Source organism: Gadus chalcogrammus, chromosome 3, assembly GCF_026213295.1.
Source record: "Gadus chalcogrammus isolate NIFS_2021 chromosome 3, NIFS_Gcha_1.0, whole genome shotgun sequence".
NCBI lineage: Eukaryota > Metazoa > Chordata > Actinopteri > Gadiformes > Gadidae > Gadus > Gadus chalcogrammus.
In genome coordinates this window covers 17,090,102-17,115,946 of record NC_079414.1, presented here as the reverse complement: position 1 = coordinate 17,115,946, position 25,845 = coordinate 17,090,102, and the positions used below count along the sequence as shown (strand labels likewise).

At 47.5% G+C, this 25,845-nt stretch overlaps 1 protein-coding gene across 1 annotated transcript in view; it reads right to left on the bottom strand.

Moving 5' to 3' along the window:
- Window positions 1–10,671, bottom strand: part of hhip (hedgehog interacting protein) — a 35,287-nt gene extending 24,616 nt beyond the window's left edge. Inside the window, exons 1-3 of the mRNA XM_056586333.1 lie at window positions 9,886–10,671; window positions 6,025–6,220; window positions 306–453 (exon numbers count right to left, since the gene is read on the bottom strand). Coding sequence (XP_056442308.1) covers window positions 306–453; window positions 6,025–6,220; window positions 9,886–10,170 — 629 coding nt within the window. The 5' untranslated portion in view covers window positions 10,171–10,671. The remainder of the gene's footprint in view (window positions 1–305; window positions 454–6,024; window positions 6,221–9,885) is intronic.
- Window positions 10,672–25,845: the final 15,174 nt, after the last annotated feature.

Genomic DNA, 25,845 nt, shown 5'->3' with positions numbered 1-25,845 from the left:
AAACTGTGGGGTCACACAGGAGATGCCGCAGCAGAGCATCCTGTCTGGGATGGAGTGGAGCTTTGTCGCGATGACCCGGTGAACTTGGGACTTTTAAACTATGTACTAGGAGTTTAGCCTGGAGAGGGTTCAACGGCTGCGCGAATACAAATTCTATGGTGTACTATTTTCCTTTTTAAAATTGACATTCAATTTAAATATATATCCACCCTTTAATAAATGTGGAGTAGATGTGAGCTTTCAGGAACATGACATTATCCCATGCTTTCACACCAAACAGTGGGTTCCATAGGAGGTCTCCAAACCTGCTGATCTCCTCTATCTTCTCGTCCCCCAGGTAGTTGGACTCCTGCCCTCGCAGAGGTGGCTTTCGCTGGTAGTCCGGGAAGCAGGCGCCGCCGTCTCTCCGACCGTAATACTGACAAAACTCGTCCACGTCTGCCTGGAACAGCTCTGGATGGAGACGGATTGAGAGAGAGAGAGAGAGAGAGAGAGAGAGAGAGAGAGAGAGAGAGAGAGAGAGAGAGAGAGAGAGAGAGAGAGAGAGAGAGAGAGAGAGAGAGAGAGAGAGAGAGAGAGAGAAGCGGAGAGGTGAGAGGAAGAACGTCTTAGATGGAAAACACGACATACCGACATGACTTCATGCGCTCCGCACACACGTCAAACGCACGCGGCTCGAAGACATGCAGACGTCACTAAACGTTCCCCCCTCAAAGCCGTGTTTACGCTTTGCTAAGCTACTGCAGCCGTGTTTGTGTGTCAGTGTGTCTGTGTGTGTTAATGTGTGTTCTGTCTGCCTGCGTGTATGTGTGTTAATGCCTGTGTGTTAATGTGTGTGATAATGTGTGTGTGTGTGTGTGTGTGTGTGTGTGTGTGAATATGTCTTCCTACTGTGTGTGTTTGTGTGTGTGTGTGTGTGTGTGTGTGTGTGTGTGTGTGTGTGTGTGTGTGTGTGTGTGTGTGTGTGTGTGTGTGTGTGTGTGTGTGTGTGTGTGTGTGTGTGTGTGTGTGTGTGTGTGTGTGTGTTTGTGTGTGTGTGTGTGTGTGTTTTTGTTAGTGTGTGTGTTTTAACATGTGCGCGTGTGTGTCTGCACATGCACTTTTGGGATGTGCTTTTGTGTTGGGGGGAAGTGTGGAATTAGAGTAGATGAGCCAAACCAAATTCTGGCTAGACCGGGGGTGAAAGAAAATGAACAAGTGAAAAGAACGGTGGGCCAGGCCAGATGGCTCGGACGTCAGAACGCACTCAGAACAGAACGACGTGCCCTCTCTCTTTCACATCATGTTTTCTCTTGATTTATGAAGTGATGACGGTGCAACAAGCAGATCCTGTTCCCCGTTCAGGCGTTCGAGGGGAGTAAGAAAGAGAAGTGGAAGGGTTGTTTAATTAATTTCTACCGTTCTACAATGTCATGTGTAATGTGTTAATATCGCGTGACTAACATTGCGTATTATTTGTTCCCCCTCCTCTCTCTCTTTTAACGCGGCCGTACGTCATTGTGAACCATGGCAACTGCTGGATGCATGCAGCTGGCATCGGAATGGCGAGGAATCAAAAAAGGCTCAGCTCTGCGATGACAACTTACAGCCGTTCTGTGTGGGATGGGGGCTGGGGGGTGGGGGGGGGGACTAAGTCTTGGTTAGGTAGTGGAAACCAGTGGGGGATAGACCACTGGATGGTGGCAGGTACGGAGACACTTTCTATGACTCGTGTGAAGCAGCATCTGTTCCGAGTGGACTGGCCCACAACTTTATTTGGACCATAGTGTTTTATGTTAAAGTTAAGCTTTTTATTATTAGGCCTGCCAATGTGCACTTATATGTACGCATATGTTTTGTTTAATTTAGGAGTAGGAGTGAAAAAATTTGATCACCTATAAAAAAATACATACGAAATATTAAGTAAGAAAGAACCTGCATTCCATCAAGGACTCCAGACCGAAGCACCTTTGCGAACAACATTTATCTCATTATCTTCCTGTCATTCGACCTTCCTATCTCTCGTAGCCTAGCTCGTTGGTCCGGGTGGTCCGTCTCTGTAGGCGCACGCACCGCGCTCCCCAAGTCTTCCCAGAATCACAACATTATCCTCAGAGTTCTACGAAACCGCTCCTTTTTTATCTCCATGTGGGCAGACCACAGAGGGCAACAAAGAGAGAGAGGGGATCTCTCTCGCAGTCAATCAGCGTCCCTCTGCGACCTAAAAACAACCAACGCAATATTGTTTCCCTTAGTGAAACCCTCAGAGGGAGGAGGAGAGCAAATACACCAGTTATAAAAACACAAACAAGACTCACTCACTCTGTTTTCATCCCCCCCCCACACCCACACACAAACACACACACACACTAACATACACACACAGACCAACCACAGCGGCTGACCGCACCAAATACTAGAGGTGATAGGATATCCCCCTTGAACATCTAAACACAACATGCAGATCAAACACACTTCACACGCACGCTCCCCCCCAACAACCCCCCCCAACACACACACACACTCGCGGGCACACATAGCACAGATGGTGGTGAACACACAAACATCTCTCCCAGGCAGTACCACCCACCAGCTAATGTGTGTAGTTATCTTAGGCATGCTGGTTAGGGACCCAAGGTACATAGCTAAATGATTAACCGAGGATGGAGGAGACAGGCTGGGCTACAGGGAGCACTGGCGAGGTGGTGATGCAAAGAGAGAGCGAGAGAGAGATAGAGAGAGTACAAATCAGAGTATATATTGTATGGACGCATAATAGCTCCATGCTTGTTGTCAGTTGTGTAAATGCAATGATTGTTCTGGATTATTATGCCACAGCATTATGTATTTAGAATGCAATACCTGACATCCAACATGATGAGTAAATTAGTAAAAACATTACACTTGAAAATCTTCTATATTTTAAATGTCCATAGTTATGTATTATTGTCATCACGTTATAAAAGCATTTTTACTTGTGTTTTGCCTTTTGTTTCAATAGTCCATTGTAAAGATGGGCCATATAGTTGAGTTGTAGGCTAGGACTAAAGGGAGAGAGAGAGAGTGAGAGAGAGAGAGAGAGAGAGAGAGAGAGAGAGAGAGAGAGAGAGAGAGAGAGAGAGAGAGAGAGAGAGAGAGAGAGAGAGAGAGAGAGAGAGAGAGAGAGAGAGAGAGAGAGAGAGAGAGAGAGAGAGAGAGAGAGAGAGAGAAAGACAGACAGACAGACAGACAGACAGACAGACAGACAGACAGACAGACAGACAGACAGACAGACAGACAGACAGACGAATTTGCTTTTAGTTTTAATAGTCCATAAGGTAAAGATGGCCATATAGTTGAGGTTTAATTTAGGAGAACTTGAATGATTTTCATGATAAAGGGTTAGAGAGAGAGAGAGGAAGATAAAAAGAGGGAGAGAGAAGGAGAAAGAAAATAGAGAGAGAGAGAGAGAGAGAGAGAGAGAGAGAGAGAGAGAGAGAGAGAGAGAGAGAGAGAGAGAGACAGAGAGGGAGAGGGAGACAGTGAGAGACAGTGAGAGACAAGGAGATAGAAAGAGTGGGGGAGAGAGAGATAAAGACAATGTGGATAAGAGGGTGAAGGAGAAAGAAAGGGAGAGAGGATGAGAGAGAGAAAAAGAAAAAAAAGAGAGAGTGACAGAGAGGGAGAGAGCGAGAGAGAGAGAGAGAGAGAGAAGGAGAACGGTCCACACATCCCTGGCTCCCTGGTGCTAACGTTATGCTTCCATCTGGTTATCTTCCAAGGCAGCCTGGGTGGCCCACCCAAAGTACTTGACATCTTGATGCACTTGAGCAGTTTTACATACACACAACCTTTGTAGAAAAATAAATGTGTCATTCGTCACCACATATGCTGCGCCGGAGTGATGGAAGACTGCAGCAAAACGAGCGAGGAGAACTTCTTCTGGGATTCTTCTGCTAAGCCCCTCGGTTTAACTCTCCCAGTGCGTTTGACTGCCGGCTCCCAGGGATTTAGTGCAACTTTAGACATCGCTCATTTCTCTCTCCCTCTTTCTTTCCCTCCAGGGGAAGGGAATTCCTCTTCCACCGGCTCTCGGTGCGAAACCAAAGAGGTGCGCACACGATCCAGCCAACAGCCAACCGCATGACAGAGCTGTTACATTGGGAGAGATGGGCCTGCTGACTCGGGCGGAATGTGCTCGTTTGATATTTGACTTGAGGGGGCAAGCGGCCGCTCGGGTGGGGAGGGGGGGTGCTTCCAGACTCACTGTGTTTTGAAACTGTTCCCCTGTTTTGCAAACCTCAGCTGATCTTATCAGGGCCGCCGCGACAGAGCGGAGAACGAGGACGGCGGAGAACTGTTTGATGAGGTTTGGAATGCGCCCCTCTAGCCACCGCTGCCACCTGCGTTTCTAGAAGCGCGCCTCTTCAAAGGACGTACTTCCTGGAGAGACGGCGGGCGGGGGGGGGGGGGGGGGGGCAACGACCGGGTGGCGGGAATAGCGTGGCGTCAGGTATACACAGTAAAAGATGTCAGAGAGTCGCTCCGTCTGCGGTGGACGTGCGCTCTTCAAGGAGTGTGCGTCTGCGATCGACGGCGTGGCAGCACGGTGATGTAATTCTGCCCTTGATTCATTTACCCCATAGATTTGCTCACACCTCGGGAAAACAAACACATGACACGTTGAGTTGGCCAAAAGCTTCAGTCAATGTAAGCCTACTTTGAGCTCCGCTGGTGGCCCTGGGACAGGTGAGGTGGAGTGGTCCAAAAGTCATGTCTAGACGGCAGCTTATTTGCTTTGACATCCTCCGAATGTCAAACTTCCTGGGCCCGGGCAATAACTAAGGAGTGTTTTTTTACGTCCAAGGTAGGAGGAAGTATGAAGTTAACAGTTCATAAATTAGCCTTACATGTAACATAATACAATGGAATGTATAAAAGTATATTCATTTGGAAAGAAAACAAGATGAACAAAGATCGGAAGTGAGCGATTCTAACCGTTTGTCACCAAATGATGCAGCCGATGCAGTCTGTCTACGATTGGTCGAATTGTTGTTCTTTCAGTCAAACGGATAACATGAAGGTCATTTCAAACCGTGTTTTACTACATTTGTACTACGCAGAGGCAGAGGTTAATTATATCGTTTTTTTCTGTTCTTCTTTAGTACCATTTGTGGTACGCCAAACCCACCGCAGCATTCTTCGGCATGCATGACAAGTGTTTACGATTTACCAGAGGATTTCGCACACCTCCGCTAAAAAGCCACCTGGTATAATCCTTGCGGTTTTTCAAATCTGGGAAAAAAACTGGAGCAACTGCTACTTACGACGTTACACACTTCCACTAGACCTCACAGTGAGTCGCATGTATGTGAAAAATGTCATAATAAGTTGAAACGGAAAGGAGAACAGAAGTTTTTCCACCCCGCAATGCCACAAGTACGGCTAGACTAAACGGTGTCTTAAAGGGGAGGATGTCGTAAACAGCGCAACACGTAGCGCTCTGCTAATTGCTCTTCACCCACTGAGTGCAGACTAATTGGGGAACGTGAGAATGTGGTCAGATACTCTGGGCCCCGATGCACTGTATCGACGATTGGTCGTTTAGAAAATAAAAAACGTTTTAGAAATAGAAGGGAAGGGGTCAAGATCTGGAGAAATCCTTATATGAGAAATGTGCAAAATGAGTGAATTCCTTATATAAAGAATTGTTGAAGGATGAAAACACAAAAGATCTGAATCTATGAAACAACAGCACCCAAATACTTTCTCATCGAAAAAAGAGAGAAGGTTGCTATAACGTAGGTGTCTGTGCTTATGTATGTATGTGTGTACGTGTGTGTGTTTGTTTGTGTGAGTGTCCGACGTGCGTGCAGAAGTTCGTGTGTGCGTGCGTGCATGTGTGCGTACGCAGGTGTGTGCGTACCCAGGTGTGTACACATGCGTGTGTGTGTGTGTGTACGTGCGTCCCCCTGAAAGTCACACCTCTTGCCTGCCTTCCGGCAGCAGTCTATAACGACCTATAACCCGTTAACACCAGCGTCACCGACCCCCTCGTCACCTCACCTGGTATGTGTCCCCTGCAGGTGTAGTAGAACTCCCGGCAGAAGTCCTGGCAGAGGCGCGGCAGGTCGGGCTCCCTGTGCGGTGCCTTGGCCTCCGCGTCGGGCGAATGGAACAGCACCTGGGCATTGGGCGAGCAGCGGGCACACTTGATCTCCTCCAGCAGGCGCCCACACTCTGTGTTGTTGGTGGAGAAGATCTGGAGCGCACATGTGGGGAGGAGGAGGAGGAGGAGGAGGAGGAGGAGGAGGGGGAAGAAGAGGAGGAAAGGGGGATCAGTGGAGGATTATTCAGGAGGCTTGTTGTTGCACCCCGCAAACACTGACGCACTGTGTTGATAATGTACCGGTTGTTAAATAAGTGGTTATATTAAGATGGCAAACATTGTCAGATTTCGTTAACAAATAGTTTAATTTTTGTTATGGTTTTGGGCATTTAATTTGCTGGGTTTAGGACTATTTTTGTTGAGTATTAATAGTTATTATATAGGATTAGGGTTAGGTTATAAAACTTTGCGACAGTGAAGGTTCTTGGAATTGTAGTTCAGGTCAAAAATATATCCGCACACACACACGCAAGCACACACACACACGTCACGTATCCAAAGACACATACACACACACACATACACCCTCCAACACCAGGACTCGCACACACGGACACACAAATAAACATCTTGATTACCAAATTGTCAAAGCTCAAAAGTCTGAGTACCACACACTCGTCCACAGTGCGGCTCATTCATCCACTTGTTTACCAAACCTCACCAAACTCAACATTAAATTACAACATTTCCCCGACCAACAGGTTGGAGGGACATGACATGGATATCGTCAAAATAAAGAGTGTCAACCACTCATCAGAGCTCCACTCGACAAACGCAAAAACAAAGATTATTCCTGAAGAGAGAAATTAGTGGGGATTATTTACCTAACAAATTAGCTGCCACATGAGCAGTGTAATCTACTTGTTTCACATTGTGATGAGGGTGGTTGTAGAAGTAGTGGTGGTGGTGGTGGAGGTGGTGGTGGTGGTGGTGGTGGTGGTGGTGGTGGTGGTGGTGGTGGTGGTGGTGGTGGTGGTGGAGGTTGTGCTGGTGGTGGATGTGTTGGAAGTGGTGCTAGTCGGGAAGGAATGGGGGGGGTGGTGGTGGTGGTGGTGGAGGAGGTGGAGGTGGCGGTTCACGTGCAGCCACACAAGCAGGCTGGTAGTGTTTTGCTCTGTGTGAGGTCCATGTGTAAACACCATTTGAGAGATAGACAGGCACATCATTCCTTCTCTGGTATCAACAAATTAGCAGTCTGTCGAAGTCAATTAGTGACAGACCCCGAGCCTAGCATATGGGTGCCTTACGCATTCTCTCTCTCACCCTCTCCCTCTCTCTCCATTATTTTTTTTTAACTAAAAGCAATGGTGGAAAAGAAGCGATGACTCTTCCTCTTATTATACACACATACACACATACACACACAAACACACACACACACACACACACACACACACATACACACACACACACACACACACATACACACACATACACACCCTGTGTTCCATCACTGTTGCTCGCAACACTGGAAACACATCTGGGATGGATCCATGACGTATAGCATCATGCAAACAACAGTGCAGTATGTTGATATATGATGACATACAAACAAGCAAGAGAGTGAAAAAGCAGAAGCAATCGGTAAATACAATTCTAATCCGTTGAACCGCATCTTCAGGGTCTATTGTCTACGACGGATAACTGGTACAAAACCTGTTAGCTTGGTGTAGCCATTCCCAATTTAGGAAAACACAACTCTTTCCTCTGGAATTTCGGTCAGGAAGATTCAAGATTGGAGAGTATTTCAGTCCAAAAAAGACTAGTCGACAGACCGAAAGCCCATGGAGCAAATATATCGGGAGTGAAGTGATCAGGGTTCCTCTGCTCTCTCTCTCTGCTGCCTGAATTGAGGACACTCAGGTTCATAGGTTTGCCTGTCCTCCTGCTCTCTAAATTGCCCATTGATTCTGTGTGCCATGAGCTGGCACCGGCTCCAGGGGTAGTAGCATTCGTGTGCTTTCAGCCATGCCCTGTGCCCATATGTTGCCATGGGCCGCGCTCCAATGTTGCCATCATTCAAATGGGAACAAGTGGACCTTTTGTTGCTTGTTCCTTCCCCTGAATTTCAGCAAATTGTCCCTGAAAGACGGGGAGCGAGAGACTATAAGCGAGGGTGCTCATCAATGGTAGCGTTGGTGGGTGTGTGTGCTTAATAATAGAAAGCAGGTCAGGCAACCAGCAATATTCTGGCAACAGAAACGTAACCTTGCCGTGAGGTAACACCACCGCTATTGTACTTTATACTTTTGCGGGATTTTTGGGATATTTGATCATACATGTTGCAGTTATTTTGTGAATTAGTGCGATAAACCAGCTGTTACGGTATGACCCATCTAAAAAAGACCCATCTAAATCCATCTAAATTATGTTGTTGTTTTTTTTAATTGCCGGATCAACCAAATCCATTACGATCCATCCATAGTTCACAACGTTAGAAAAAAAGATCCTTGCCTTTAAATTCAAATATTGGAATTGGAAACAATCTCAGAGAGAGAGAGAGAGAGAGAGAGAGAGAGAGAGAGAGAGAGAGAGAGAGAGAGAGAGAGAGAGAGAGAGAGAGAGAGAGAGAGAGAGAGAGAGAGAGAACCAGCAGTCAGTAGAAGGCTGTAGTCTGGGGGATTTTAACAACCCCTGTCCTTTGGGAGTAGGTGTAAGTTAGTTGGCAGGGAGGGGTGGAGGGTACTGGGAGGAATATAGTGATGGGCACATACACCCTCTCAAAAGCATTAACACTTGGACAGGGCCGATGACTGGGGGGTGGGGGGAGTGATGTTATCCAGGTTCTCCCATTAGCGAAACCAACAAACACAATGCTGTTGTTGTTATTCTTTTGCTATAAGCAAAAAGGACTCCCTGTGTGGCCAGTGTAGTGGGGAGGAGGAGAAGTTGACTCGGCTCCATTCAGTTTTCGCCTCTGATTTGCATGACTTGAGCAAATTAAATGATGCAATATGGCTTTTTGTCGCAACACAAAGTGCGATACCACCCAGCCAGTGAATGAAGAGTTGTTTACATGAGAATAGTCCGCGAGTCTACCAAAAGATCCTATAGCAAACTTACGAGTCGTCGCACAATGCTACTAGCTTTTGACTATTTGTTGTTAAAGGGATAAACTGGTAAATTACCGGAATATTTGGAATAATTCTGGAATAATAATAATTATTATTATGTATTCAGTTTAAAACGGTCAGAGCCTGGCGTCGTGAAAAAGTAAAGGCGTTTAAATCAAAAATAGTGCAAAATTAAAACAGACAAATCAATGAACTCCATAATGCGCAGAATTCTGTAATTGACGAGCGTCGGATTGCGCTCGGGAACGTAATAAATCTGAGACCGATAACCATGGTAACAGTGGAACGCGGTGGACACCCTGAGCATTCCAAAATAAAAGCACGCAGTCACCCGCTGCCTGATAGACATCAGAACAACACAAAACAACAACATTTCACCAACACAGCCTCAAAATATCCCTGACATTATATTTTACATATTCTCCTCAGACTCGATGAGAAAAACACCCGGTAAAGGTTATAGCGAGACCGGTCGAGTCTCTCTGGGAGGCACGGTGATAGCTAGCTTTATTTTCTAACCATCCCCCTTTTTCTCCAATAAAGGGAAATTCAGCTGTCGACACCGAGGCAGAACGACAATAAAAGGCTGTAAACGCGTTTCCCCGAGGCGTTTGGCAGCTAAGGTCCCACGTTCTCTCTCCCCCCCAAGTAGGCAAGAATGCGACAGCGTGCTGGTGAACATACCCGTGCGTCGCGCCGATGCAGGATCTGATAGGCGGCTCGTCTCGTGGGGCAGCAGGACACGCGAGGATAGAGCCGGGAACAAACTTCCCCACTGCTGCTGCTGCCGCTGCCGCCGCTGTCCACTGACAGCTTTCTATCCCGTTTCTTCAGTCGTTTTGGCATGCTCCCATCGTAACATCTTCGTCTCCGTGGGCTTATTTCACCCCTTTCGCCGAATTTAGCATCTCCACATTCCCACACGTTGACCGCGATTGCCAAAACGAGCATGAATTGCAAGTGCTTCATAGTAGTTGTGGAAATATGTAGAATTGCAAGAATAAGTTTGGGAAAAAAAGTTCGAAGGAGTAAAAGTGCCTCTCAGGAACACTGTCGTGGAGTTGCTCCTGTTTTTGTTTATCGTAGAAGACTACACGTTGAACCGCATTCAGCAATAACAAACAACATGCAATACAACTGTGTGTAAGGTTGATATTGACTGAGCAATTTAATTAAGTTATGCGTTTTGGAGATATTCCATCAGACTGGAGTTTCTAAATAAATTAAAGTAGACTACTACGTTCTGGATATTTGATAAAAGTACGAAATAAAAAAAGAACTACAAAATGTCCTTAGTGAACCAATAAAAAAAAGGGTAGAAATCGTTGTTGTTCCTTTAGATATTAATTCCGTTTCAGCACAGGCTTGTGCGCAGGGTCAGAAAATTAGGAATAAAGTTATCTCTCACTTAGTCCTGAGAGCGCTCACATGTTTTCCCGTGCTCTTTCCTCCTTCTTTTTAACCAGCGCGCGAGAAGAGGAGCGAGCATGGTGACGTATTGTTTGCTGGAGCGCGCATGGGCAGGTCGCGCACACATTGAGGGAATGCCTACCTGTCAGAATCTTGCAAATAAACAGGTTGACTCAGACGCTACGAGCAGGACGGAAGACAGCCCCAGGGCGTATATATTTCGTAACCGATGCAATCCACAGCATGATCTGACACCGGCTTTGTTATATGTTTTCCAGCATGAATTTATTTTGAATCGAAGCAAGGTTTGATATATTTGATTATACATTTTCACGCACGCATACACAAACAAACACACACACATACAAAGACACACGCACGCACACAGAATCACACAGACACACATGCACGCACGCACGTATGCAGACACACAAACAGTATTCAAATTCAGTCTCTTCCTAATATGATTAAACAAGGAAAATGTGGAACAACTTGAACTACATATCCTAATTTTCAAAATAAAAGCCCACAATGGCAATCCAACGGAGAATGTCCGACCATGGCGATTAACAAAGAGAAGCCAGGTCTGGCTCAGGATACATGAGAGGGTCTGACATCAGTTACATTAGCTGCACCTGTTCTCACTTGGGGGTCTGTGGTCCCAAGCTCGGCTTATCGCGGAATCTGGACCGCAATCCAGGAGGGCCTGGTTTGATTGTGGGCAATTATGGAAATGACTGTGTGTGTGTGTGTGTGTGTGTGTGTGTGTGTGTGTGTGTGTGTGTGTGTGTGTGTGTGTGTGTGTGTGTATTTGTTTCTGTCTGTCTGTGTGTGTGTGTGTGTGTGTGTGCGTGCGTGTGTGTGTGCGTGCGTGCGGGTGTGTGTGTGTGTGTGTGTGTATGTGCCTGCGTGCGTGAGGGTGTGCATTTTTTGTAGGTGTGTGCATGCGTATGTGCGTGCCCACGTGCGCTACAAAGCCCCCCTTTTGCTTGATGTGTCCCCCTCCACCCTTTGAATTCTTCACATTGCCCCCACCGGACACATTTCAGGACCATGTATAGCCAGGCCCGGCCACCAACATCACGGGAGCCTGTAGGGAGGGCGAGCGAGCAAGGCCATTAGGATGAGAGAGGGGGGGGGGGGGGGGGGGGGGGAGGGAGCAGGGAGAGGGGGGAGGGAGACGGCCACCGCCAGATCCCCGAGCGAGGAGCTGTGGAGCTGTGGCGCTGTGGATCGGCGGCGCAGCAGCAGGGGAACATGTGGACTCCAGCTGTGGCCCCGGAGAGGAGCAGCACATCTGCTGGTGGAGATACACCATCGCACAGAGCCCCCAGAGCAAACAGCCGCTCTGGGGGAGACCGAGGGCCTCACGTGCACACGCAGGGTTGTGCACGTGAGGCTCGTACACAGAGACACACAGGGGACGAGCACGCACGAATATGCAAACGCACACATGCACAGGTGCTTATGCACACAGGTGAGCAGAAAGTCACACACACACACAGACACACACACACACATACAAACACGGGTTTGGCGCACGCACACAGACACACACATACGCATACTCATACAGACACAGTTCACAGAAAATATACGACCAGATGGGTACACTATTTCAGATTGATGTGGATCCAGGCAATGTAAGTAGAACTCTAAATCTCCTTCTCAAACTAAAGCTATTGGCTTATTGTGTGTTGGCCCTATAGTTTTAAATGGTGAAAACCAGCAGACTATTAAACGCACCATGCATACGAGTGATTGATTCCATGTCCAGCATGAGGCCTGTTCTTCTCTTGGTCAAGTTATTATATGTGTTGGATTTGGCATGCAGTGGCATTGTTTCGTTTTTCGTCCTACAGTGAACTCAGCATGAGAAACAACTTCTTTTTTTTTATCTCTTCATGAAATGGGGGGAACCGTTGAGGGTAGAGAAAGGTGGTTGTCTATAGCAAGCCCAGAGTAACACATTCAAACAATACAGCAGCACCATAAGACAAGCAGCCAGTTGAATTGCTTACTTCATACCCAACCGTGGAAGCATGCTTCCACATTCTATGTGAACCTTCTGAAATTAATTTGAAGTAAAAAAATATATATAGGCGCGCAAGGTTTGGATTAAAAAACTTAGGTGAGTTCAATCCTAATAAAGTATAAAGTAGAGCACGTGACATGAAGTATCTGTGTCTGGCTATATGGGTTAGGGTGTTTCACTCCCATCCAAAAGGTTCTTGGTTTGAACACTGTGTGCTTACTCACCTGGTTTAGGCATCCATTAGTAAGACGCATAACTCAAAATACAAATTCCCTGCTGCTTTCGATGAAATTGAATAGTAAATATATTGCTGTAGCTCATTGAAAGGACAAAAAAGGGACACACATTTTTGCGTTTCAACAATGGTTTTCATATATTACAACATATCGTATATTTGCCCGTTTCTATTCCCACAGGGCTAGTAGGGGGATTCTCATTGGTCGATTCTGCTGGTCTCTCTCCTCTGGGGAGGATATGCTATCCCAGAGGTTTTCAGTTTGGTTAGCGTGTGTGACCACACAAGAATCAACAACATGGGGCTCTGAGCACTCTCTATAACCTTCACTGCAACCTTCACCGCTTGGGGAATTAAGAAAATGGCCAACGTTTACTCTGCATTCTTCCTGTCTGTTCACGGCACTTCGTGTTTACTTTAAAGCCGAGGATGCAAACTCGGACAGATGACTTGGCAGGAGTTTCCCTTTTTTTGCATTCACGGTATTTCCACAAAGGTAATGCACTGAATGCAGTGAGTTGTCATCAGCTACACACCCGTGGGTCCATATGAGCTGTGCACATGAGTAAGAGTAGAAAGGTGGGCCTATTAACATCCCACGTATATCAATATTTTAAGTACAGTAACTGTTGATAATCAAGAGGCGATTTGCATTTCCAATTAACGTCTGATTTTTTGTGCAAAAATTTGCACAGCATTTTGGGGGTCAAAATTGCTTTTATTTCATTTTAAAAAATATGTATTTTGAGTTGTTCGTTAATCCAATTTTATTATTATTGTTATTATTTAAATTAAGTATTGAATATTGCCAGGTAAACAAAGAATATTCAATAGTTGCCAAAGAAAAGGACAACATCAATGAAACCAGAAAACAAATAAACGAATCAAGTGTGCGATCGGAAAACATCTAATCCCGATTCTCCAATTTGATTTGGTTTCTTAGAAGGCTTCAACAATCGGAGGGCGTAAAACATAGCAAGAGTCGTGTGTAATGCGTCCTCCTAACTCTTTCCACACGGCCTCCGCCAGTACCATCCGCCCTGGCGTGGTGCATGACGTTACACTCACAGTCCTATTCCCCAGGGCGCCCTGCCTCACCCTTCACTCACAGGCCACCATTACCCGGCCAGCCATTCAAAAAAATCCAGAGAACAAACTTCTTCTTTCTTTTCATCTGGTGGTCCAACCCTCACCTTCACCTCCCGCTGCATCCGCTGGTGTCACTTTCACACCTTTTTATTTTTCTTGCGGCCCCCGGCGTTCACGGCGACCCTGGGCCCCTGTGACTCTTCACTCGGAAAGTGTTGGCGGTGTCATTAATAGTCCTGACAACAGCTTAATAAGGGCCCCGCCATCTGTTCATGGAAGCCCCTGGGCGAGAGACAGAGAGGAAAAAAATAAAGCAAAAAAAGATCCAGTAGCCTTTTCCAGCTGTGTGTACGTGTGTGTTTGTGCGTGCGTGTGCGTGATTGTGTGCACGTATGATTTCCACTTGATTGCCTCTAAACAAGTGAGGACGCCCTGAAGGGCCTTAAGTGACTTCAGGCAGCGTCATCTTGGATTCACCGGTGAGTCAGTGGCTGTCCCTGGGCTGGCTGCCCTGGCTCAACAACCAGTAATTCAACCCATCCCACTCCCTCCGCAACCCCATCAGCCGACCAGCTCTGCCCCTTCGGCATCCTGCCCCCCCCCTCCCTCCCACTCATCTCTCTCGTCCTCCTCCCCCGTACCACCCTGGAGTGTCCTGGGGGCTCCTTGGCTCCCGACAGACACAGGGCTGGATGAGTAACTGGAGCCACCCAGGCCTCTCCCGCCTGTGTTGTGGCACCAGGGGCGTGGACCGCAGTGCCCCAAGATAGATCGAGTGGTGTTTGTGGCTAGTGTGGCTGGAATGGCTGCCTTCTCACACACCAAGCCCACACACCGACAAACACATGGAGACACGACGATACGATGCGCTTTATGAATGCCTCAATGGGAAGCTAGATGCAACCACGTGGACACACGCAGCAGAAAGAGAAGGACTAAGATCTCGACGCTAACCCTTACCCTTACCCTTATGATTAGGGTTTCACCATTTTGTAGTGGTCCGAAATTTGAGTGTGCAAATCGGGTTCCCGATATAGTGCACTATGATTAATACCCATAATCCACACTAAAATAAGTGTCCAGCTGATGGAGGTGTTGGAGAGGGACTGAGATGAGGTGCCTCTGGTTGGGTCAGTGTTGCTTACTGGAGTTTGGCCAGATGTGGGTTCAGCGATTTCCCCTGTGTGAGAAGGCCTTCCCGATCGATCATTTCCACACAGAGTAGCTCATGTCAACCACGTATTCCCCAGTCATAGTTCACCTCGTATCAAAACAATCGTGCCATTTCCTTTCTCAACAAAGAGGGGGCGAAAATTCACAGCCAACACACAGCCAGCAGCCATCACCTGCTGAACCCAAGTGTGCATATCTGCCTCCAAAATCGACCTTGAGGTAACCACTCTTACGTCACTCCTTTTCGCTCCGGGACATTTTTGTCCACCCCTACATTATTAAGGGGCAGCATATCCTAAAGGTTGCTAAGGGGTTAATGTGCACATGGATGTCTTTTCGTGGTCCAATTGTTTGTAAACGTTTCCAGTAGGGGTTAAACAGGCCCCAAAGTAGAACCATGCAAGACCCCAGCCTTAACACTGAACACACACACAAACACACACACACACACACACACACACACACACACACACACACACACACACACACACACACACACACACACACACACACACACATACATGTGCAAATTGTAGGTTCATTACGGCACAGAATCAACTGCACTGCAAATGAATTGGCAGGGGGAGGTGGGGGGGCTGGGGTGAACAGGAGAGGTGGGGGAGGGGGTGAGGCCGATGTAAGGGAGGGGTGGAGGGGAGGGGGTGGGGTGGGGTGGGGGGGGTAGTGATAAGTGTGGTCTTGTGTGGGCAGCAGCAGCGATGGTGGTCCCTGTCGATGGTCTCCATTCTTTCTCCCTCCCCTCTCCTCTCCCTCCCCTCTCCCTCCCTCCCTCCCTCCATCACTCCCCCGTTTTCCCAGTGCCTTGCCGCCACCCTGGGCCCATCTGTTCCTGCTTGGCCTCTCAGGCTCTCCAGCAGGTAGGCCAACGCCATTCAGACTGCTCCCCCTCACCTCCTGCCGGCCCAGCGAGCCAGGCAGGGGCCAGAGAGTGGGGGAGAGCGAGAACGCCCCCGTGTGTGTGTGTGTGTGTGTGTGTGTGTGTGTGTGTGTGTGTGTGTGTGTGTGTGTGTGTGTGTGTGTGTGTGTGTGTGTGTGTGTGTGTGTGTGTGTGTGTGTGTGTCAGATAGAGAGAGAGAGAGAGAGAGAGAGAGAGAGAGAGAGAGAGAGAGAGAGAGAGAGAGAGAGAGAGAGAGAGAGAGAGCATGTGTGAGGATGTATGTGCGCCAGCGCACGCATGAGTTATACTCATGCACGCGTAAATACACATGTTTAGGATGTAAAGGCCAAACACACAGGGCCTGTGCATGTGACTGCTGAAATACTCAGTGCTTCCCACTGGTTAATTATACAACAGCTTTCATTATCATTGTTGATTTCCTTCACTTGCTTAAAGATCTTTTGTGTTTCAACAAGGCATCCATGAGAGGTAGGATTCGGGGAGTATCCGAATCCGAATATATCAAATCCACGCAGTAATTACACATGACATAGAATTTCCATCTCAATATGTTTCAGTTTTTCTCCCAAATGTAACAGGGGTCTGTGTTCGAATCGAATCAACGTAACTGTACCTTTCCCCCCTTCCCCCCTGAATCTGCGGCCTGTTGCCACGGTGAGTTCATGCTTCGGATTTGGCGTCGGTCAGCGAATATGGAATCCATCGGGTCTCCGCTAATACGCTTCTGAAAACATTGACATACAATCTCCAGGGGAGTGAGCAAAGTGTTGCTACACTCTCCACTTATATTAAGATATTAACATTCAAACAAAAACCAACCCCCCCCCACCCCCCACCGCGCACGACCACCACCACTGCTCGCTCCCACTGGCCACATTACTGCACTCCACACTTATTTAGGTTAGCCTAAGTGGAAACTATGTTATTTCCCCCATTATTTGGGAATGATTGCTCTCAAGGTGGTCCTCCACATCAGTGTGGAAGAGCGATTGGAAGTTTGATATGTGTAGCGTAGCATAGCGCAGCATTGCGCAGCGCAGCGCAGCGCAGCAGCTAGGCTACTCTCTCTCTCTCTCTCTCTCTCTCTCTCTCTCTCTCTCTCTCTCTCTCTCTCTCTCTCTCTCTCTCTCTCTCTCTCTCTCTCTCTCTATCTGCAAAAATAATGGATGTGATATTTGGCCAATCCCCTGGGGGAGGGGGTGGGGGGGAGGGGGGAGGGGGGAGGGGCTGTGCTCCTTTGGTAAATTCCCGTTTACGGACTCTTTGCCCTGGGATCAGTTTACAAGGGAAATGTGAAAAAAGAGTATGGGGGTGCGATCAGTCGTTCCGGAGATGGCAGTTAGGTGTGGTAGAGGTTTCGGTTGGAACATTTCCCCTTTCATCCGGCCCCGGTTCCAAAGGTCATGACCCACGAGAACAGACCAGGGGTTCTCATTGTCCCAGGGAATTGTTCTGAGGTCTCCTCTTAGTGTAATATTTCTTCGTCTGGCCCTTCTTCCTTTGTACACACCGAAAAGCAAAAGAAAGGCTCAAGTGAAAACTTCCCTTTATGTCTGGGGATCCGATTACGAGAAATGTCTTTTATTTTCTTTCATATACCACACCCGCCAATCCATGTCGGGTCGCTTTTTGTTCCGGGCCAGACCGAGGGGGGTCCCGACAGAAAACTTTGGCCCGTTGTTACAGGATACATTTTCATATTGCCTCCCTAAAATAAGAGTCAAACTGCGGTCTCCTTTGTGTTTTCGGTTCACAGTAACCACGTCGAGCGCCCCGGGCCTTTGTTGCATCAGCTTCAAAAGCCAAGCGGCCGCGACTGCGGGCCCCCCTGTTGTTTTCATTAGGCGTGCAGGTGGTGGAACAAACCCGCCTCGTCCCATCACCACGCTTCGTTATTTATGTGCAGGTGCATTTCCTGCCGTGCCCCCTGACCTCCCCTCTCATGTATCAACTCCCTCACTTCAATGGCTACAATGTATGCACATTGGTGTGTGTGTGTGTGTGTGTGTGTGTGTGTGTGTGTGTGTGTGTGTGTGTGTGTGTGTGTGTGTGTGTGTGTGTGTGTGTGTGTGTGTGTGTGTGTGTGTGTGTGTGTGTGTTTGTGTGTGTGTGTGTGTGTGTGTGTGTGAGTGTGTGGGTGGGTGGGTGTGTGTGTGTGTGTGTGTGTGTGTGTGTGGGTGTGTGTGTGTGTGTGTGTGTGTGTGTGTGTGTGTGTGTGTGTGTCTGTGTCCACGTGCGTGCATGTGTGCGTGCATCTGCGTGTGTGCGTGCGTGTGTGTGTGTGTGTGTGCCTGTAAGGATGTGTCACAAGGTGGATTCAATGTGAGCCAGAATTACCTTGTACTGAAGTGTTACTGGGTGGCTCCCAGGGAACAGGGGCCTCCTCCCAGGGCCCTCTTGACAGCACCCATCTCACCATGAGAGTGCGGTTCACTGACCTATCTGTCACTGCGTGTCTCACCCTCCGATCCCTCACACAAGCCTGTCTGTACTCCGAATCGAGTGGGGAGACGCTTCTCAAGGGAAGAATCTCCCAGATGTCATCCACCACACACTCACACACACACACACACACACACACACACACACACACACACACACACACACACACACACACACACACACACACACATGCAAACACACACTTACAAACACACACACAAACACACATGCATGTATGCAGAGACAGTCTGACACAAACAAGCACATGAAAACGTAAACACCGAAACTTAACGACTATCAAAGTCCTTCATTATCCTCTCACCTCCTTCACCCCAAAACACAGCAACAAATTAACCGAGGTCGACGACCACAAACAGTACTGCTGTGTTGGGCTTTCTTGTGGGAAACATCATTTTGTAAATATCTCAGGGGACAAAGGATATAACAAGACACAGTGCACAACCAAAGGGTTTATCTTTGGCTAATTGCAAAGATGCTGGATAGATTTTAGATATTCGCTGGTACTCTGCTGCTGCTGTGTTCCAGATGCTCAGATCATGTAGACGTTAAGAATGCTCATCTGTCTTGGGTTGTACAAAAAGACTCAAATAAAAATGTTCCTCTGCAGTTTGTTATGTCTTGTAGTCTGACTGAGTGGCAGTGTTTGTTCGCAAGCTAAAATCTATTCTTCCAGACAGCCAGACTGTAGGCCGTAGGCTATTTAAAATGAATGAATCACATCTTGTAAATTTCTGGATTCTTATACAGTGTGGTATGGGCTTTTTCTTTTTTTTTTTACACACCTTTTCATATCAGGGTAAATATCACGATGAATGTTGTGAATTAAAATAATATACAGTAAAATTATAATTTTCGGGGAAAAGGTTTAGTGGCACATGGTAAAAAATTATAACGTTGTAAAACCCAAGAATACGTTTCTTCGAAATATATATATATAAATATCTTTCTGCGGCAACTATAGGCAATAAACAATTAACGGTGACGAGGAATCAACTCTTTGATATGGGGGTATTTTGATTGGTCGACTTGTAATGAATTTACAAGCTACAGTTAAGGAGCCATATGGTATGTGGTGTGGTTTTTATTTCGATGCGTAATAAACCAAGTATTTATATTTTTATAGTGAGAATGATGCATTGAAGTGGGGGTTCAATACCTGAGTCATCACAGACTTGACATCCACATTGCACCACGTTATACTTTACACACTAGTTATTCTGAGGGGAACACATTGTTTCAGGATCAAGTCTTTCACAACCCGTGGATCAGACACTATTCTAAAGAACAAGAAGATTAGGATTGATATCCCAATTTACATTTCATAATGAAGGAGCGAAAGGCCTCCAACACACTAATTGTTACAATGATACAATAATAAATGGCCAAAATAACTTTAACATTTTTAAAACAAAGATTTCAGTTGTTGCAATCACTCAGTGCAAAAACGAAATATATGTGGATGAAAACATTACAATTTGACAAAATCCAAAATTGCTTCAAATTTTTAGTTTCAATGTCTGTGTAAACAATGAACAGTGGAAAAGGACTGAATAGTCTAACAAATTCTAAAACAGCACTAAAGGACATTAAGTCACATTAGTAAATAGTTCTAAAACAGTGAGCAGCAGTAAACGCCTGAGTAGACATACATGCAAATACAATTCAAACAGTGAACGGCACTGAATAGTCTGAATAGTAGTACTAGAAAGCAGTACTTAAACAATAAACAGCACTTAAGGCCTGAAGAGTAGTACTGGCAAACAGCACTAAAACGGTGAACTGAGCTGGACCTGAGCTCCTGATCCAGTGACCAGCTGGAGGTTGGATGATGTCGTTAGTCGGGCCCTCTACGTGACGCGCGCTCCTGACCTCTTTTACCATTTAGGGGCCCCAGAGCTGATAGCAGTGTTCCTGACCCAGGGCCCCTGTGTGGCATGTTTGGGGTCTGCAGAACATATCCCCAGCTTTAACCTATACAACGCAGCCAATTATAGCAGGGGAAGGCCAAACAATGCGATCCATCAGTCAGGGCCAGGGTAAACAGGCATGGCCAGCCCATGTTGGGCTGTAAACTCCAATCTCTCCCGTGCCAAGGGTCAGCCAAGCTGTTTGATTGTCTAATTGGGGGACGGGGGTTGTGTGCGTTCCTGTGTTTGTTTGTGTGTGTGTGTGTGTGTCTGTGTGTGTGTGTGTGTGTGTGTGTGTGTGTGTGTGTGTGTGTGTGTGTGTGTGTGTGTGTGTGTGTGTGTGTGTGTGTATGTGTGTGTGCGCAAGTGTGTCTTAAAGAACGAGAGAGACAGAGAGAGCATGAGAGAGCATGAGAGACAGAGAGAGACAGAGAGAGAGACACAGAGAGAGAGAGAGAGAGAGAGAGAGAGAGAGAGAGAGAGATAGACAAAAAGAGCATGAGAGACAGAGAAAGAGAGAGAGAGAGACAGAGTGTGAGAGACAGAGAGAGAGAGAGAGAGAGAGAGAGAGAGAGAGAGAGAGAGAGAGAGAGAGAGAGAGAGAGAGAGAGAGAGAGAGAGAGAGAGAGAGAGAGAGAGAGAGACAGAGTGTGAGAGACAGAGAGAGAGAGAGAGAGGGAGTGTGTGAGAGACAGAGAGAGAGAGAGAGAGAGAGTGTGAGAGACAGAGAGAGAGAGAGAGAGAGAGAGTGTGTGAGAGACAGAGAGAGAGAGACAGAGTGTGAGAGACAGAGAGAGAGAGAGAGAGGGAGTGTGTGAGAGACAGAGAGAGAGAGAGAGAGAGAGTGTGAGAGACAGAGAGAGAGAGAGAGAGAGAGAGTGTGTGAGAGACAGAGAGAGAGAGAGAGAGAGCATGCGTTTGTAGGTTGAATGGCTCTGCATTGCTGCTCAAACACTACATGTCCACAGGTCCAGAGACACCTAATGAATGTGTGTTTGTTCCGCGGACCCCACACACCTTCTGTTTATTTGGACACGGGGGGGGGGGGTATGGGGAGGGAAGAAGTGGTGGTCGTGAATAGTGTTGCCGAGCAGTTTTATCTACCGTGCGCGTTTCCCGCCTCCTGCATCCGCTGGTGCAAGCATTAAGTTATTTTTTTCAATAATGATGATGATCCAGCCTCAAATTTTTGGAATAAAATGTTGGGGGAAAAAAAGACACTCGCTAAACAAACCGTATCTCATCGTTAAGAACCGTCAACCGTTTACACCGTCGACCGAAGATTTTCCTCGCGATCCGTCCGTTGTCGCATCGCGGTCATCCCAACTCTGCAGATGGCGGTTGTCCTACCCCTCCCCCCCCCTCCACCAAACACACACAAACTGGGGGGAGGGGGGAGGGGGACGTGCCAGAAACATGGCTGCGGTCAGTTTGACGTGCAGCGGCGTGGAGACACGGGTCAGCCTGCGGAGCCACAGGCGCGTTGAGCTGCACAGTGGCTAAGAGCCCAGACCCCCAGACCACCAGGAAGGAGGCCCTCACCTCTTTCCTCAGGCATCAATCACCCTTCCCCACACACACACACACACACACACACACACACACACACACACACAGACGCGCACAACACACACACACACACACACACAGGCACACGTGCATAGACGCGCACACGCACACACATACACATACTTGCACGCACGCAAACATACACACACAGACACACACACGCACGTGGACCCAAGCAAGGGTAGACGTAAGCAAACCCGGTGTCCGCGCACTCATCCCTGTCTCGAGACGCCCGGCCTCCTCTCAGCAACAGCTGGAGTTTCCACAGGATGAGGAAATGAAAAGTATTGGAGTCCATCTTTTAAGGCAGACAGGTCTTCAGATACTCATAGTCTATGACAGATCACCAACAACCCCCCCCGTCCCCCACCTAAAAAAAAAAATGAAAAACCCCACAAAAAGTAATATGTTCACATGTAGCGTTAACGTACGCCTCGTCTCTTGGTATACCTCGGATACTGTTTCAGTACGCGTTTACCGGTTTAGTTTGTGAACTTAAACTTAAACTTAAATGCATTCACATTATTGTGATAATTTCTTCCTTCTGGTTTTCAGGTGCCGGTCGTCTTGTCCACCGCGTTCCACGGAGTGAGCCCTGGACGCTTTAAGCCCCAGCAGATCCCTGATAATGGCTGTGACCCTCAAGCTTAACTCCCAGCGATAAGGAGGCCTCCTCACGTCGGGTCAAACCCTCTTTCATGTGCACGCCGGCCTTCGCTGCAGCGCCGCGGCCCGCTTCAGCAGAGCGCAACACTCTAAAAGGACTCCCGGCCGACTCCTGGGTCGCTGGGTGAAAGGGCCACCTGTGGCTCTGAGGAGGTCGTGGGCAACGTAGCAAAATGAGAGGAAAGGAGAAGGAAAATCTTCTTGTTTAGCAACTTTCTTTCACGCAATTGCAATGAAAGTGTTAAAATATTTTAAATAATAAGAATGCTTTTCGCCTTATTAATTGTAGATTATATGTATGCTATTACTATGTTTGAGTAATAATACTAGCCGTATCGAAGACTTACACATATTTTTAGTATACATAGTGTACTGATGTAGCCATTGGAATATATACAAACATTAACCAAACTGGTAAAACAATCAGAATCCATTGGCTGCTCAACTTTACATTCTGATCTCTCTATTAAATCAGCTCCGCTCTTTAGGAAGTATTGATAACTACTGTTCAATAAAGAAATTATATTCTCTAGCCCTGATATATACCCTTGTTATGGACAGATTTTGTGTGGATACCAGTACATCTTAGCCCTTTTAATTCAGCCAAGTTAATTGAAATGGATGATCGGAACTGTGTTGAATTGTTTGCAAATGTGCACACTCTAAAAACATCCCCTTCTCACTCACACACAAGCACACATGCAGATGCACACACGCACACGCACACACATACACACACACACACACGCATATACGCACAAACACACAGTCGTGTGGAGGATGATATGTCTTCTCCTTAGTTCACAGCAGTGGCGAGCATTCATCCGGTGGTGTGGTCACATTCACCCAGAGTGGTTCCTCCAGTCTTTCAGTCACTTGAAAACACTCTACTTCAGTTCAAGATCTTACTGCCCACCCAAAGAGGTTATGGGGATTCTCTGCTGCCCTCTCTCTCTCTCTCTCTCTCTCTCTCTCTCTCTCTCTCTCTCTCTCTCTCTCTCCCTCTCTCCCTCTCTCTCTCTCTCTCTCTCTCTCTCTCTCCCTTTCTCTTTCTCTCTCTCGCCCTCCCTCTCCCCTAAGTGGGTGGTCCTGTGGGGTATGGCTTCGGCACAGGTGGGGCATTGTTAGGATGCTCACAAATATCCACCAACCCCCCCACCCTGACCCACCCTCATCCACCCTCCACCCTCCTCCATCCTCCTCCACCCTCCACCTCCCTCTAGCCCCGGGCCACCCTCTCCACCACTACCAGTACATCGCCACCACCACCACCACCCCCACCACCACCCCCACCACCATAAATACCACCTCCCCCACTAACAACATCAACAACAACAACCTATTCTCCAGCACCCGGCTCCCTCCCTCCTCATCACGCCTGCTTCACGGTTCGGTTGGCCTTGTGTGGCCTAGAACATTCTAATCCACACCATCCAAATGTAAAGAAGAAACATGTTCACCCATTCGGGTTCGGGTCATCAAGGGGTCCATTTTCCTTAACCTGCTGCTTCGGACAATGGAGACGTTTTCCAAACTCGCTCTAACGCGTTTGTGTTGAACAGTTGAACAGACCAGGACGTTCATTGTCGGTTCCGCTAAATAATGGGCAGTCTTATCCTCAGAGAGAGATACCCTTGCCCCAGCCTTTACCTCCACCTTACCCCTCCCCAACCATCTTCACCCCTTTTCTCACTCCCCCCCAACCCCCCTCCCCACCCAAAGATGTTTCCATGCGCCGGGTGTTGTAAATAATTACGGTTCTGCCGAATGTGTTGTATAAAGTTTACTCGCTGGGTTCACTGCAGCCTATCTGTTGTTTGGAGCCCCCCGGTAAGATGTTGACACATGGCAGCTCTAGTGTACTGCACCAGCCCTGGATTAGCTGGAGCATAATAAACAGCCGCATAAAGAAGGATCTGTGTGATGGGGTGTTGGAGTAGGAGTGAGGGGGGGGGGGTAGGTGGGGGGGGGGGGGCGGGGGGGGGGGGGGTCACCATTTGAGGATGACGTCATCTTCTTGACGGAACATCTACTCATCGCTCTTTCAGGAAGGATCGTCAGTGTGTCTCTAGACATCCCTGTGTGCGTGTATGTGTGTGTGTGTGTGTGTGTGTGTGTGTGTGTGTGTGTGTGTGTGTGTGTGTGTGTGTGTGTGTGTGTGTGTGTGTGTGTGTGTGTGTGTGTGTGTGTGTGTGTGTGTGGGGGTCTGTGTGGGTCTGTGTCTGTTTGTGTGCGTGTGCGTGTCGCCATGCAGGTGGACACACAAACACACACACAAACACACATTAAGGAGGAACATCAATTAGTTCCTCCAGAGCTCTAAGAGTTGCTGCATGGCTTCTGGGTTGAATATGAATCCCACACACACACACACATGCACAAATGCACATATACACTTACACACATATACACGCTCATAAACACACACACACACACACACACACATGGACATCCTGAGTGTGTGTTGCTTGGTGGGGTGGCTATGTGCCACCTGCTCGTACGCGTTCACAGACTGATTTATTGTTCACTGTTTGGACTAGCATGATGGAGGTGGAGCTCGCTACGAGACAACACGTGTCCATAGTACGCTCCCATATGTTACCGCCGAAGGCCTCTGATACATACAGAGATTACAACAAGGGCACAAGAAACACATTTACCTCGCCATCCATATAAATCACACACACACACACACTCGTGAATAACAGAGACACACTTGTGTTACAACACACAGCAGGTGCTTCCAGTCACGACGGCGTTGTGGACAAAGACCTGGCTGTGTGGGCCGCATACACCTGCACTTGGGTGAAAAGATGGCAGCATTTCTCATCCAATGAACCATTTACACAAGGTCGGGTATCGTGGATGTCTCTCATGCGTTTCCTCCGCAGTTTAATGTCCCAGGAATGAAACGGCCCTTACATAAAAATACAAAAAAAAATTGGAAAAAAAGAAGCTGGATAGAGAGAAATCACAACCGTTATTAAAACCAGGATAAGGTTATTGATGTTTTCATAAACAGAACACAATTAACGTTATATGTTATTGAACGACTGTCAAACCAAGGAAGAGTTTGTATAGACTGAATGCCAAGAATACAGCACCATACATTTCCCGGGTATATACAATGCACGATGAATGTCAACAAATCAGTTGATGAATACAGTATCCATCGTTA